The 14,256-nt window shown below is 45.4% G+C and overlaps 1 protein-coding gene across 1 annotated transcript in view; it reads right to left on the bottom strand.

Moving 5' to 3' along the window:
* Positions 1 to 14,256, bottom strand: part of Galnt18 (polypeptide N-acetylgalactosaminyltransferase 18) — a 346,030-nt gene that overhangs the window by 88,656 nt on the left and 243,118 nt on the right. Inside the window, exons 5-6 of the mRNA XM_004634877.2 lie at positions 13,220 to 13,417; positions 9,944 to 10,058 (exon numbers count right to left, since the gene is read on the bottom strand). Of these exons, the coding sequence (XP_004634934.1) occupies positions 9,944 to 10,058; positions 13,220 to 13,417 (313 nt within the window). The remainder of the gene's footprint in view (positions 1 to 9,943; positions 10,059 to 13,219; positions 13,418 to 14,256) is intronic.

The raw sequence follows: 14,256 nt of genomic DNA on the forward strand, positions 1-14,256 counted from the left end.
GTGATAGGACCTTAAGCTTAGATACTCAGAGAAGAAGTTGGTAACTTGTCAACATGTCACATGGTTGTCCAACAAAGTCTTGTTTGGTACAGTTATCTTCTTTCCTGTATTGTCCTCCAAACAGCTCAATCTAGTCCAGACTCATTCACAGCTGGAGCAAGAAGAAGAGCGGGTCTCTTTCATCTCCTCCTGTCTCAGTCACTCTTCTCTCGTTGCTGGGACAAATACCCAACACCCAAAATGAAGGAAGGAAAGGTTTATTTAGCTCACTGTTAGTGGAGGTTTCCGTCCACACTCAGTTGGCTCCAAGACACAGTTGCACATGGAAGAGAGCAGCCATTTATGGTGGTGGCAAAGAGCAAGAGAGCAAGAGCAAAAGGGTAAGAACAGTGGCAACAACAGCTACAGAGAGCAAGCGTGTCTCTCTTAGGTTGCATTCAGGCTGTCGGCCCCAGGCTGGGTGTAACACTCACACCCATAATCCCAGTAGATCATGAGTCAATCACAAACTCTAGCAGTCTGCCCCATGACTGCATGAGGCTTTGGGGAGGCAACTAGACACAAACCATAACACCTCCATGACTGCTTAGTTCTGACAGCAGGGTCAGAGATGATCCCTCAGTGGACTGCGAATACCACGTGGCATTGGCTGTGCTCCTGCTGTGTTCCTCTCCTTGTCCTTTTCCTGAATCCACTTCTACTGACCTCTTTATTTCCTCGACACCCAAGAGCCTTCCTATGAATTCCTTTTGTTTTTTAGTTTACCTGAGTCAGTTTTCTTTGCTTACAACATAGATTCCTGAGTGATAGTTAAATAAAAAGTTCAGCAGAACTATAGTTGTATAAATTAATGCAACACCATATACATGGAAGTATATTTATGCAAGATACATATTTACATGTATAATAAATATGATCATGTTTATATAGAACATTTTATAGTTTATAAAGTACTTAAATTGATTTATTATTTTTGTTGTTAAAAACAATAATTATGAGAGTGAGCTAATAAAGCATAAGAATGAACTAATTTTTTTGGTCAACATTAATATTTTTAATCACATAACACTATTAAGATAATAAACCTGGTGCTTATAGCATTTGATTCTAGTATGCATAAACAGGACAATTATAGAGAAAGAACTTTTCAAACATGGATATGCGGAATAGTACCTGTTTAATTGACATGGAAGCAACAGATAAATGTAGGTCAGGAACAAGTAAATCTAAACAGTCATGGAGGTGTTATGGTTTGTGTCTAGCTGTCCCCCCAAAGCCTCATGCAGTCATGGGGTAGACGTCTAGAGTTTGGGATTAACTCATGATCCACTAGGATTATGGGTGTGAGTGCTGCTGAGACTATGGGTGTGACAGCTATACACTTTATGAAGCCTACCACTACTGTGTCCGTGCTTTCCTTGGTCCCTTCATCACACATGCCCTGTTGAATTGGCATTTATTATGGGGCATGTTTCAGTATGAGCTGCTTCATGGCCAAGAAATAAGATTTAAAAAGGGGGAAGAAACTAGTAGACCAGAACAGGAAGACTTCATGAGGAGAGCGCAGTCGCCTTCCGAGGCACTGGGATATCTCCAGTGCAAGCCTCTGCATTATTAAGCTGTTAAATAAGGCTATCCAAATAAGGACTTGAATTCTTTTCCTTTTTTTTTCAGAACCGGGTATTGAACTCAGGCCCTTGCACTTGCCAAGGAAGCACTTAGTCTACTGAGCCATCTCCCCGGCCCCAGGACTTTAATTCTTCGGTGTTCCCCAAGGTCAAAAGGTGGAGCCCATCAACTAGACTTCCTCCTCTCCTAGATGTTACTAAACTAGTTGAGCAATTCTCCCACAGCAAGGGATTCCACTTCTCCTCAGGCCTTCTAATAAACCTAGGAAACAGTAAGTTAAGTGAGATAAGGTCAGCGCTGGAGAATAAAGAATTCAACAATTCAGTCTTAGGAACAGGTAATAAAAAGTTATCCAGGAGGATGCAAAAATTACTTAGCAGTGGCCAGAACAGCAGACAATATTCTCAAGAGGCAAATGGTAGTTAGCATTCCAAGACAGAGGCTCTGAGGTACCTACCGTAAGAAACCCTAGGTGCAAAGCTCCAGATGGGAGCTTTGACTTGCAGTTACACCCATGGAGTGTACACCCAAGTATCCCACAGGGATCTCTGTCTGCTAAACTCTTCTCAAATAACAAATTGTTTAATCCATACTAGAAAAACCCTCTACCAGAGGAGCATGATGGCCAGGGGTACCCCCCCTTATTATTTATTTATTTATTTATTTATTTTTTGCAGTACTGGGGATCAAACTCAGGACTTTGCGCTTGCCAGGCAGGCACTTATGCCAATGAGCCATATCCCCAGCCCAAGGGGTCATTTTCATCTGATTGCCTGCCCTGGACCTCTGGGATATTACTGGTACAGCCCAGGCGGCATCTCTAGTGTTCCTTACCCTTCTTGTTTCTTTCCATTGCAGAAAGCCGTAGAACCCCTTTATCTATATTAAAGAATTTAATTGCAAGGACAAACAAGCAGGTTAGAGTTCCAAACCAAGTTAGCCACCTCAGTTCTCTACAAACTCATGAGCTGCTGAAGTAAAGGAAACTTCACAAACTTCAAATTTTCCAAAGAAATTTTTAGATATGTGTATGGACCTTCCAACTTAGAGAACAGGCATACAGAATAGTTTATGGCTTTACGACCAAGGAAGCTTGCGATCACCAGAAATTGCACTGTGAATCCTGGGCGTTTAGCTTTAAAAGAAATAGATGTAGGCTGCTATGTTGTCAGATACTTGTTATCTATCTTCTACGTATTCTCATTTCAAATGATTTATACACATTGGAAAGTACTTAAAGGTACTGTGTTTCTTCAAAGCATGGAAGTACTTAATGGTAAAATCATCTGGTCCTAGATTTTCATTTGTGAGAATATTTTACATTATGGGTCCAATTTAGTTAAGAGGTACAGGACTATTGGGGTTTTTATTTCTTCTTGGGTCAATTTTTATAAGCTACATTTTTCTACAAATTTATTGTTTTCATTCGAGTCTTCAAATTTTGGCAAAAAGTTATAAATTTCTCTTAATGTTTTTTCACTGTCTTAGCCGTATCAATGTCCCTTCTTTCACTTCTAATATTTTTCTTTCTCTGGCTCTTTCTTTCTACTACTAAATATCAGTTTGATTACTCTTTCCAAAGAACCAAGTTTGGGTTTATTGAACTTTTCTACAGGTATGTGTGTATATTCTATTACATTAATTTTTGTTGTTCAGTATTTTCAGTGTATAGTTAAAATACACTTTTTTCTGATGTATCTTGCTAGCTCCATTATATACTTATTTCAACTTTTCTTTCTAATATAGGTATGACATATTAAACAATTTTGAGTGTAATTTTAGCTTTATTGCACATAATGTATATGGAGTCTATCTGTAGATTTCAGATCAAAATATTTTCAAACTTCCAGTGCCATTTCCTCTTTGGCCTATGATTTAAAAGTATGTCATGTTTTCCATATTTACAAAAATATGTCTTGCATCTACAACTTTTTATGGATTTCTTAATTCTACTGTGATCAGAGAATGTGCTACAGACGGTGCTTAAACTTCCACTGATACTTGTTGCAGCTTGCTTTATGCCCCTGCGCATGGTCAAATTTCATAAATATTCTATGAGTTCTTGACAACAATGGCGTTTTTAGCCATTGTTAGGTAGTGTGTTCTATATATGCTCATCCGATTCAAGCCAAATTGTGTTGGTCTATCAATTACTTGGGAGAAATTTAATAAAAGCCTTTATAATGTTAATACAGCTGTCAGTGTCTTCTTTTAATCCTGTCAATTTTCACTTTATACTGACTAAAATGGTGCAATTAAATTCATATAAGCCATAATTGTTACATATTCTCAAGGAGTTGCACATTTGTCATCCTGTAGATTTCTTTATGCAGGTTTTAGTAGTAATTCTTTCCTAAAGTTAATATAGCAACAATCTTTTGATTGCCATCTTCCCGCTCTGGCTTTTCCCATACTGTTGGATTTTGATCTCTCTATATTTTACTTCAGATATGTGTTTTTTGTTTGTTTGGGGTTTTTTTGTATTTAGTACAGGGCCTACAGCGTCTTACTACACAGATCAGATTCATGGTCCTCCTCCTGTTTTCAGTCTCCCAAGCCCTGGGATTACAGGTGTGCGCCACCATGCCCAGTCTCAATCACCGTCTCAGGGCACCCAAGGGGCAGAACCGACAGGGCTTGCTGGGAATGGAACCCTGGTCCCTGTGTCTGCCTAAGCAGGCACTTTAATCTGCTTAGCTATCTTTGCTTTATGCCCCCGTGCAAGTCCCTCAGATATGTGTCTTATAAATAGCCCATAGTTAATTTTAAAAATTTAAAATCCATTTGAAGATTATCTTTTAATATAATTCACTTAAATTTACTGATACATTTGAATTCATTTTATGTTTTCTCTGCATAACCTGTTCTACATTCCATTTCTTTCTTGCTTATCATTTTTATGCTTTACTTTTCCTCAACTACTTTGGAAGTTATATTTTTCCATACCTGTGATTTTCATGGCTTCTACAGAAAGTTTAACTTGTCTTTTTTTTTTTTTTTTTTCATTCTTCTTACCCTCACTAACAACAGGGGCCTTTTAAAACACTAACTCCAGTTCTTCCTTTCAGCTCCTATGCTATATCATGATGAATAAAGATTTAATATCCTAGGGCGGGCCTGATAGCTCAATGGACTGAAGGGCCTGCTTAGGCAGGGTTTGATTCCCAGGCATGCTGTGGTGGCCCCGCCCCCGGGATTTGAGACTGCCTGTGGTGGCACAGTGCTTGGGAGGCTGAAAACAGGAGAGTCACGATGAGTCCGATTTGTGTAGTGAGGCCCTGTAGGCTCTGGAGACCCTTCCCTAAATACGTAAAAAAAAAAAAAAAAAAAAAAAAAAGATTCAATATCCTGCCGGCATTATCCTTGTGTTATTTCTATTGATATTTTATTATGTTTAGCCATATATTTATTATTTTTAGCAAATTCTTCCTTTATCTGGGATCATTTTCGTTAGACCTGCAGCATATCTTTTACAACTTACTTAATGACAGTATGTGTCTTTGTTACTTTCTTGTTGCTAGGGATACACTACTTGTTACAGTTTAAGGGAGGAGAAACTAACTTCAGCCTAGATTTTTCAGTACACCTTCAGCTGGCTCCCAGGCAGAAACAGGATGGCAGAGGGGTATAGCAGAAGAAAAGCTGCTCATGTTTCAGGAAGCAGAGAGAAGGGAGGAGCCAGGGAGGGACACAGAATCCTCCAGGGTGTGCTGTCAGGACCTGCCTCTTCCCACCAGAACAGAGCACCCAACAGCAAGTCAGCTGTGCTCTCCTCGTGACCTAATCCCTTCCCAAAGCCCCACTATGGACTCACAGGATTTCTGTGGGAGAAATCCTTAAAATTATGACAGTCTGCCAGTGGCAAGGACTTGCAGTCTTTTGTGTGTCTGAATTCTTTCACCCTGGATTTTTAAGGATAGTAGAAGTGGGTATACATATAAAGGTTAACAATTGCATCCTATCAGGATAATGAAAATACTATTTCATGGTCCCCTGAATTCCATTGTTGCTGTAGGAGACAGTAGTTATTCTAATTGTCCCTGTTTTTTTAGGTAGTCTCACTTTTTTTTTTTTCTTTACTGGTATAAGATTTTCTTTTGTATTCTGAAGTTCTAAGTATGTCTAAGTGTGGATGTCTCTAATGTCCATCTTGTTTGGGATAGGTTGGCTTCCTAAATTTGGGGACTGGTATTCTATTTAGGAAAATTTTAATCCATTATCTATTCAAATACTGTTTTTTTTTTTTTTTGTTGCCTGAGTCCTTCTTTTTATCTCAAAATTTGGAATTTTGAGATACTGTATTAAATTATCTCCATCTATCCTACAAATCTCTCAACGTGTTTTTTCTTTCCTGTTTGTAGATGTCTTTCTGGGCTGATTTTGGATAATTTATTTAGATCTACCTTCTAACTTACTTTATCTGGTTGTTTTCACAGTCTCTTGCTTTTATTCATATTTTTAATTTTCTCTTATTATTTAAATACATTATTTAACATACTTTATATCCTGTGTGTGATTGATTCGACACTCCAACACTTTGTGGATGAAAATTGATTGTCCATTGCTTTTGCAATGTTGTGTCAGGGTACTGTCTGTCTGTCTGTCTGTCTGTCTGTCTGTCTCTCTCTCTCTCTCTCTCTCTCTCTCTCATCTTTTGTGATCTTTTAAAAACTGAACTCATATCCTTTGGAAGCCTAGCTGTAAAAAGTTTTGTGGGCTGGCTAACAGAATCTTTCTTCAGAGAGATAATTTATTCTTTATATGGAGAAAACAAATCTTGGGAGACCAGCTTTATAGAAAGTGAAGCAAGCCCAGTTTCTAGAAAGTTGAGAAAACGGCAACTTCAACCTCACCAGGCTCTCTTTAAATACCACAGAATCCTCTGCCTCACTAAATATTTGGTCTCTGCATTCGTTTCCTTGCGGTGTGAGAAAGACCTCCCATGGGTGAGACTGTTAACTCAGCAGAAACCACTCTCCACGGTTGTGGTGGCCGGAAGTCCGAAACCCAGTGCGTGCGCGCAGGGCCAGGCTCCCTCAGGGTCTCACCGGAAGGCCTGCTCTCCACCTCTTCCGGCTGCTCACGCAGCCTCAGACTCACCCCAAGGGCTGTAACTCCCACTCCACCTCCACATTCACAGGGTCTCCTCTCCCGGTCTATCTGTGTCCAAATCTTCATCTTCTCATCCGGCCCGGGTCACACTGGGTCGGGCCCATCTCACACAGTATGACTTCATCTTAACCTGCTTGCATCTGCACAGGCCTTCTTTCCAAATAAGATCATCACCTCTGCTAAAAGATCATGAGACTTCCGCATCTTTTGGGGGACTCATTTCAACCTACAACCTGTTTCTGAGGTTTTTTTTTTTTTTTTTTTTTTCTCTCACTTAGCAGTTCTTGAATACTTTTTAATATATATTTTAGTACTTTTATAGTCACAAGGTATATAATCTTTCTGTCTTCTATTCAATGTCGCTTCTTATGTCCCACTTATTTCACTCTGCCACAGATGTTCCTTCCGTTTCTCATTGCCTTGGGTACTTATGCACAGGGGCAGCGTACTAGAATTGAGTGCAAAATGACAGTAAGGCTCTAAATCTTGATTCAATAGACATGACTTGAATGCAATGGAAGGAAAAGCCACATGGACGGTGTCACACCTCTGGGGACAGGCACAAAGGACTTCTGTCCCTGGAGCAATCACTGTGGTATGTTTATTGATTCATAAACATTGGGATTGAGTCCTTTATCTTTTATAAGTTGCATGACCTTGAGAACAGATGTTTTCAGTTTTCTCAACTGAAAACCAAGGGAAATAGCACAGTAATATCTATCGCTATAGCTTGTTGTGGATAAAGAATGCAAGTAAAACACCCAGCACCGGGCGGGCTCTCAATCATAGTGCAAATGACTCCACTTCTGTGTTCCAAAACAGAGAAGTACTCTGCATATGTGGCCCTGGAAAAGCAAGGTGTGAAAGCTGTGTTTTTCCCACTTCTACACACAATACTGAGGGACTCGGAACCTTACACTTGCTAGACAGGTGCTTGTGCTGCTGAGCTATATCCCCAGGTCCCTGAGGGACAATTATTTTATAGATGAAAAAACTGAGGCATGGAGATACTGGCTTGAAAAACACTAATGCACTAATGACCACCCAAAGGAGGGTGCCTGGTTGGGAGATGCCAGGCAGCTCTGCAGCCCTTCAAGGGGGAGCTGAAATCAGGTTAAGCAGTCACCACCTGTGTGTGCTCAGTTCTGCCAGGGAACACGGGCTGCAGCCTGCTTTAAGAGCCATGTTTCCATGGCTGGGAGATAGCTCAGTGGTCTAAGTGCCTGCCTGGCAAGCACAAGGACCCTGGTTCGATCCCTGGTACCACACGCTGTGCCGGCCCTACCCCCAGGCATGCTGAACTGGCCACTGAGACCATGCCTGGTGGCACACGCCTATAATCCTAGCTCAGGGGAGGCTCAGACAGGGGAATCTACAAGTCTGAGCTGCATAGTGAGTCCCCGTACCAAATAAATAGCTTTTTAAAAAGAGCCACGTTTCCTTCAACTCTAGTGACTTCTTCACCAGCAAGCGGGAGGGAAGAGATGGAAAGGAAACATTCAGACAATATTTTATCCAGTATTTTAACCCCCAAACCCAAAGCCACCCAAAGATATTTTAACATGTATTTGAGGGCCTTGCCCAGCCCCACACTCCAGGATAGCTTTATAACTACGGAAGGGAAAGCTAGAAATCTCCATCGCTCTGTGATGGACTCACACACATGCTGGAAGCAGAGCTCACAAATCTAATCCCTTTCTGCATTCCTGGCCATTTTTACCAGAGAACACAAGGGCCAGAGGCAGTGCCGACCGCTTGGCCAATTTCTGACAGCAGCTCATGGCGAAACATACTGTGTTTGGGGGACGAACATTTATCTGGGAGCAGTGCTAAAACGAGACAGCGAGGACTCCAGCGGCGAATCAATGACCAGTGGAGGGAGGGCAGGAAAAATGAGGGCGAATATGCAGGCGCTGTCCTCCACGAATACATTAGCCCAGTGAGCCCAGGCACTTTCCCTGCCCCCAAAGCCACTTCTTGAGGTTCTAGTGAATAAAGATGTTGGGAAGTGTTTCCTCAGCTCAGCTTTAGAAAGACCATTCCTATTATCAGTCCTCAAGGTCCTAGGATTAAGCCCGGAGGCACGCTGGGCCCCACACTGACCCTGTGAGGTCCTGGAGGTGTTGTGAGAGGCTCACTCAGTCCAGACGGGCAAAAGCAGAATCAAAAGTAGATGGAAGAGAAGATCTGTTCAGGAGAACTAGCAGGTGCAGTTCAAACACTGGGCTTATGAGGGGCACTCCCTGGGTGTAGGGAAGATCCCTCATCACGTGGCTACTCGATGCCAGGGCACCTGATGGTTCCTCTAAAGAAGGGCAGGGGGGCGTTCTGGGTTCATCTCTTCCCCAGTAGAGGTAGGAGCACAAAGCCTAGGACACGGTCCTATAGGGTGAGAAACTAAACAGTGCCTCTCACGGAGCCACACATGAGCGTGGGCCAGGATGGGTAGTGAGCTCAGAAGAGGGTGTGAGGTGGCAACAAGCCTCGAGCCCAGGCGGCACCAAGTGTGGTCAGAAAACCAGTGTGGAGTGAGCCTGGCTGCATTGTGTTGTCTGCACTGCAGGAGTTTATTTCCCTGAAGGTCTCTCTCGACACAGTCTGTGCAGAAGTTCTGTGGGCTGCTGTGGAAGAGATGGAGCGTATGGAAGTGTGGGGAGGTGACTGAGGAGCACTGTGGGGTGCCACCCCTTGCGGCCTGCTGCCTCCCTGACACACACCTCTGGCTACCCTGATGGTGCTTATGTGGATTTTAACAAAGAAGCGGTTCCCTGGAGTTGGCAGTGCGAGTCTCCCCTCCCCCACTGCCAGCAAGCAGGTTTCCAAGCCCTCCTCCTCCTGAAAGTTCCTGAGGCTCCACCCTAAGTCCCCTGCTTCTGGCCCCTGTCATACACATGGACCAGGCTTAAGAAATCAGAATCAGGGGGCTGGTGAGATGGCTCAGTGGTCTAAAGCACCTACTTAGAACAAACTTAGCAAAGCACAACGACCGCGGTTCAATCCCCCAGCACCACATGCCAGCCAGCCCCGCCCCCTGGTGGGCTGAGCTGGCCACACACACACACACACACACACACACACACGAAAAAAAAAAGAAATCAGAATCAGACTGTGACCTTTGACCTTAAGTCCCCTTTCTTCACACCCATGCTCATTCACCCTGGGAGAAGCTGAGTTTTCGCTGTCTGTGAAGAAACCCACTCACCCTGATTCCGAGCTCGACATTCTCGCCACCGTAGACCTCCATGCCTTCATCTAGCAGGCCGATCTCCTGGAAGTACTGTCGGTCCACGATGAAGCATCCGATGAGGGCGGGGCTCCTGTAGGGAAGAGGAAGATGGGCCAGTGGTGAGCACAGGGCCACCACATGGGAGCCACTTGAGCAGTAAGAGCTGCCTCCCAGGAGGACGTGCTGTCCCTGGCTCTGCTGTCAGAGCCCCTGTGGGCGACTTTCTCAGAGTGGCTCTGGTCTGCTCTCCCAGCTATTCCTGGAATGCTGGTTATTAGGGCAGCAGGTGGGCAGCTCCTAATTCCCAGGGCCAACCTCATTCCCAGCAGGGCTTGTGTGTGTCCTAGCACAGGGACCTGCCCAGCCTGCCACCTAGACTGACTTGTTCATGCCTCTCACTGCCGACCCTGACCTCTGAGCTGCACAGCCCAACTGCTTCTCCCTGGGCACCTGTGCCAACTTGCCCACCCCCTCAACTGGAGTTCTTCCTGTTAACTTGTGTCTGCTTAGAAACAGTAGCTGGGAACAGATGGTAAAGGCTGTGGTAGCCTGGGAAGTAGCCTGTAGGTTTATCTGCAGACAGAGGGGTGTTCATGAGGATGGCAGATATGCAGGACAGGGGGTCAACAGATCTGTTTAAAAAACTCCTGTGGGTTCTGGGGTGCAGAGGAATCAATATCGACGTGGGGGGAAGAAGTTGCTTTCAGAAGACAGTAGCATTCCTGCAGGGAAATGGCTCGTTGCTATCCGGGGGACTCCAGAGGGCCAGGGGACATGCCCCACAGACCAAAGGGCTGAGGCAGATGCCCAGGTATGGAGTCAATAGCTTTCTCCCCTCAAGGCTCCGAGCTTCTGCAGACACCCAGCAAGGGCAGTAGGACCTCACGGGAAGCCCTCTGCTGACAGCAAGTGACTCTGATTGTTCTTCTGCACACTGCTACCCTTTGTTGCCCTTGCCTGACATTTTATCAACTCATGGCTGAAGGATTTGGAAGTTGGGAGGAGACAAGGAGAAATGAAAGATCCTTAATGATGAGAATCTGTCAATCCCATGCAAATGCACCCGTCTTTGAAATTGGGAATTTGTCAGTGTAAAGAAAGGGCTATTTTGCAGGCTGTCTCCCTGGACAGTGCTGATCCAGGAGGCTGCTAGGCACGTGGGCACCCTGGGGTCACTGCCACTACTGCCTTCCGGTCACCATACTATTATAAATGGCTTCACCCTCACAGACCACAGGAGCGTGGTCAACCCATACTCCTAAAGTGAGCTGACAGCTGGCTCTGGCGGAGGATGCCTGATGGACATGGGCCCCTGCAGCGAGTATGTGGAGATAATCCCACTTCCTGCTGTGTGAGTACGTGGAGATAATCCCACTTCTTGCTGTGTATCTCTGAGAAGAGACCTGCTTTTCTGAGGCCCTGAATCCACAGGACCTAGGATCAGCTACCACTTCACAGGGGCTCAATTACATAAAGGAAAGCTCCAGAAAGCCTCTGGGAAACACCTTGCACCTCGAAGATCATTTAAAAAGATGCACTTACTGATCAGATGAACCCAGAGGATCCCTTGTCTGAATACAAGATCCTGCACTCATGAGAACTGGACATGACAGGGCACTTGGAACTTCCAGAGTACGTGGGAGGGGTTCTGCCTCACCTGGCCCGCTAGGTTAGGGAAGGAACAGAATCTGGCGCTCAGGCCACCTCAGGAAGCCCATTACTTATTAATGGGCCAGGGCGTTCAGTGGACTGATCAGCCGAAAAGTGTTACTGATTTATTCCCTCCAGCATTGCTGAAAGGGTTTGGAAATATAATGAGAAAAAGTGAAACACACTAAAAATCATAAATTATGTCTGGAAGGACCTAAAAATTACACCAAATTGGGTGCCAGGCAGAAGGCATGGGAAAATTGAGGTCCTCCGTCACAGTTCTTGATGTAGACTCACAGATACGGCTCTGACCTTCCTGGTGGAAGTGAATGCACACAGTCTTAGAAATGGAACGCGCAGTTCTTCTGTGAAAACACACTGACTGATTCCTTGAGGCTGCCACAAATACTCAGTGACACAGAAGTGGGGCTGAGCCCTCACAGACAAGGCGGGCGAGATAGATTTTCGGGATAAGACTTTGTGGAGGGTGATCAGGCCGTGGGCACCACACCCAGAAGAGATGAACGCAGTTCTGGCAGGGTCAGGCTAGTTCTCAAGAAAGCAGGCAGCCCTAAAACAAAGCACTGGACACTCGACCCCTTCTGCACGTGGCTGCTTCCTCTCTTGCTCCTGCCCAGCCACCATCTGCCTTGTTATCGTGCATTCAGAAGCCCTCTGTCAGAAGCTGACCAGGGAGGTCACCCAGGGTTGGATTTTTACCTTGTCATGCTCTGAGCTAAATAAACATTTTTTTTTCTTTTTAAATAAATGATATGGCCTCGGGTATTTTATTATAGCAAACCAAGTAGCAGAGGTAACCACAGGGAAGTTAAGCAGGTTCTCTTCCATTCTGGTTTAAACATGAATATCTTTTGTACTTCCAGCAAGGAAAAAATTTGATCCTTATGTAATCATCATCTACTTTCAATTATATTTTTCATAATCTTTCTGTCTCATGCAATACAAAGCAACATCAGCTTTAATCTCCTCTACAGTCCAGCAACTGTGTTCTAGGGCATCTTCTGGTGCTGTCTGTGTGTTTAGCAGCCAAGGAGCACAGACACCCACCTGTCATCCACACAGACAGAAGCACGGCTGGTGGGGACAGCTGTGCAGAAGTCCTATCTATAACAGCAGAGGCTGCACAGGGGACTGAAGACAGGGGGACTTGAGAGCTTTGAAATGCAGTGTGAAGCCACTTTCGTTTGAGTCATATAGGACGAAACCTGAACAGCACCAAGGAGCACAAGGCCCGTGGTCTGGTCTGGCTTCTCCATCTCTCTACCTCATTACGTGGTGCTTCTGGTCTATATCCCTCCTTCCAGTCCCTTTGAACCTGCTCCTTGACTATGAACTTCACATATGGGTGTCCATGCCCAACCCAACCATCTACAAACAAGCACAAACGCTAAGGCGCGAAGACTTTCTCATGGCCCCACTTGCCACCCACTCCACCTGCCTGGCGGACTGAAGATCGCAATGAATTCCTCCCACCTTTCCTCCATTCTGCCATCCCCAGAGTTTGGAGAATATGCTCTGGGCAGGGAGGGGAGCCCTGCATGGAGGCCACAGCTGAGAGAGCCACAGGCAAGGATGCTGTACCTGATTGGGGCAGTGGAGTTCTCCAGCTTCCACCAGGCCTTGGGCGGATTTAAGTAGCGGCACCACAGCTCCCAGTCAAAGCCCTGGGCAGCCAGTGGGTACTCTTCTATCTCAAAGTTGTCGTATTTAATGTTATCAAAGGATGGTGAGATGATCCGCTTCCGGTTCTCCTTGATTCGGGTGAGGACAGGTTCAGCCCTGTGCAGGAGGGAAGGAGAGAGGGGCTGACTGCTTTCAAGGTGGACAACAGCACATCAGCATCTCCTGAAGGTCCGTCTCCAGCAACAGCAGGAAGGAGCACCTCGTCATCACCAGCGAGTGTCCACTGCCTCCCACGTCTTGAGGACTGCTAGGCTGGCAGGCATCCCGGCCACTCCTCCACCTGTCCAGAGTGGTGCCAAGCAACCCTTGCCAAGCCTCTCTGCCCTCTCTTTCTCTTTGCACAAAAGTCAACACATAAAAGAGGCCAAAACATGAAGGAAGAGATTTGAGGCACCAGGGGAAGCCTTCGACGTAAGATTTGATTTTGTTAAAATTCAGTGTCAACCTGGAGGAGGCAGAGCACAGTGGCAGAGTATGTTCCCCAAGGTCTGAGGAGCCGGGGCACTTCCAGGGCACCCGTGGGAGCCAGGCGGCCCCTGTGGGAACCAGGGGAGTAATGTGTTTGCCGACAGGAATGAGAAGCTTTTCATTAATAATGCATTTGCTGCATAATTGTTTATTCAAATCAGCTTGAAATAATAAGTGTCCCTCTCCTACTCTGGCCATAAATTCAGTGAAAATGCCTTTTAAATAGTCACAAATGGCAAGCAGGGACTTCAGCTATAAAGAACAGCTGCGTTGCAGCCTTAATCTGGGCTGGCTATGCTGGAATCCAGCTCCGGCTATGGGCACACCCTCCACCCTGCAGCTCTTCCTGCCAAAGCACCCTCCTCACCCAGCTCCCCAGAGGTGGAGGCTAGAGCCATGGAGCCCCGAGGGAGCACAGCCCACGGTCACAAGACACATGGGGAGAAAAGGTGGGGAGCTACTTGTTC

Source organism: Octodon degus, unplaced genomic scaffold, assembly GCF_000260255.1.
Source record: "Octodon degus isolate 3935 unplaced genomic scaffold, OctDeg1.0 scaffold00067, whole genome shotgun sequence".
Taxonomy (NCBI): domain Eukaryota; kingdom Metazoa; phylum Chordata; class Mammalia; order Rodentia; family Octodontidae; genus Octodon; species Octodon degus.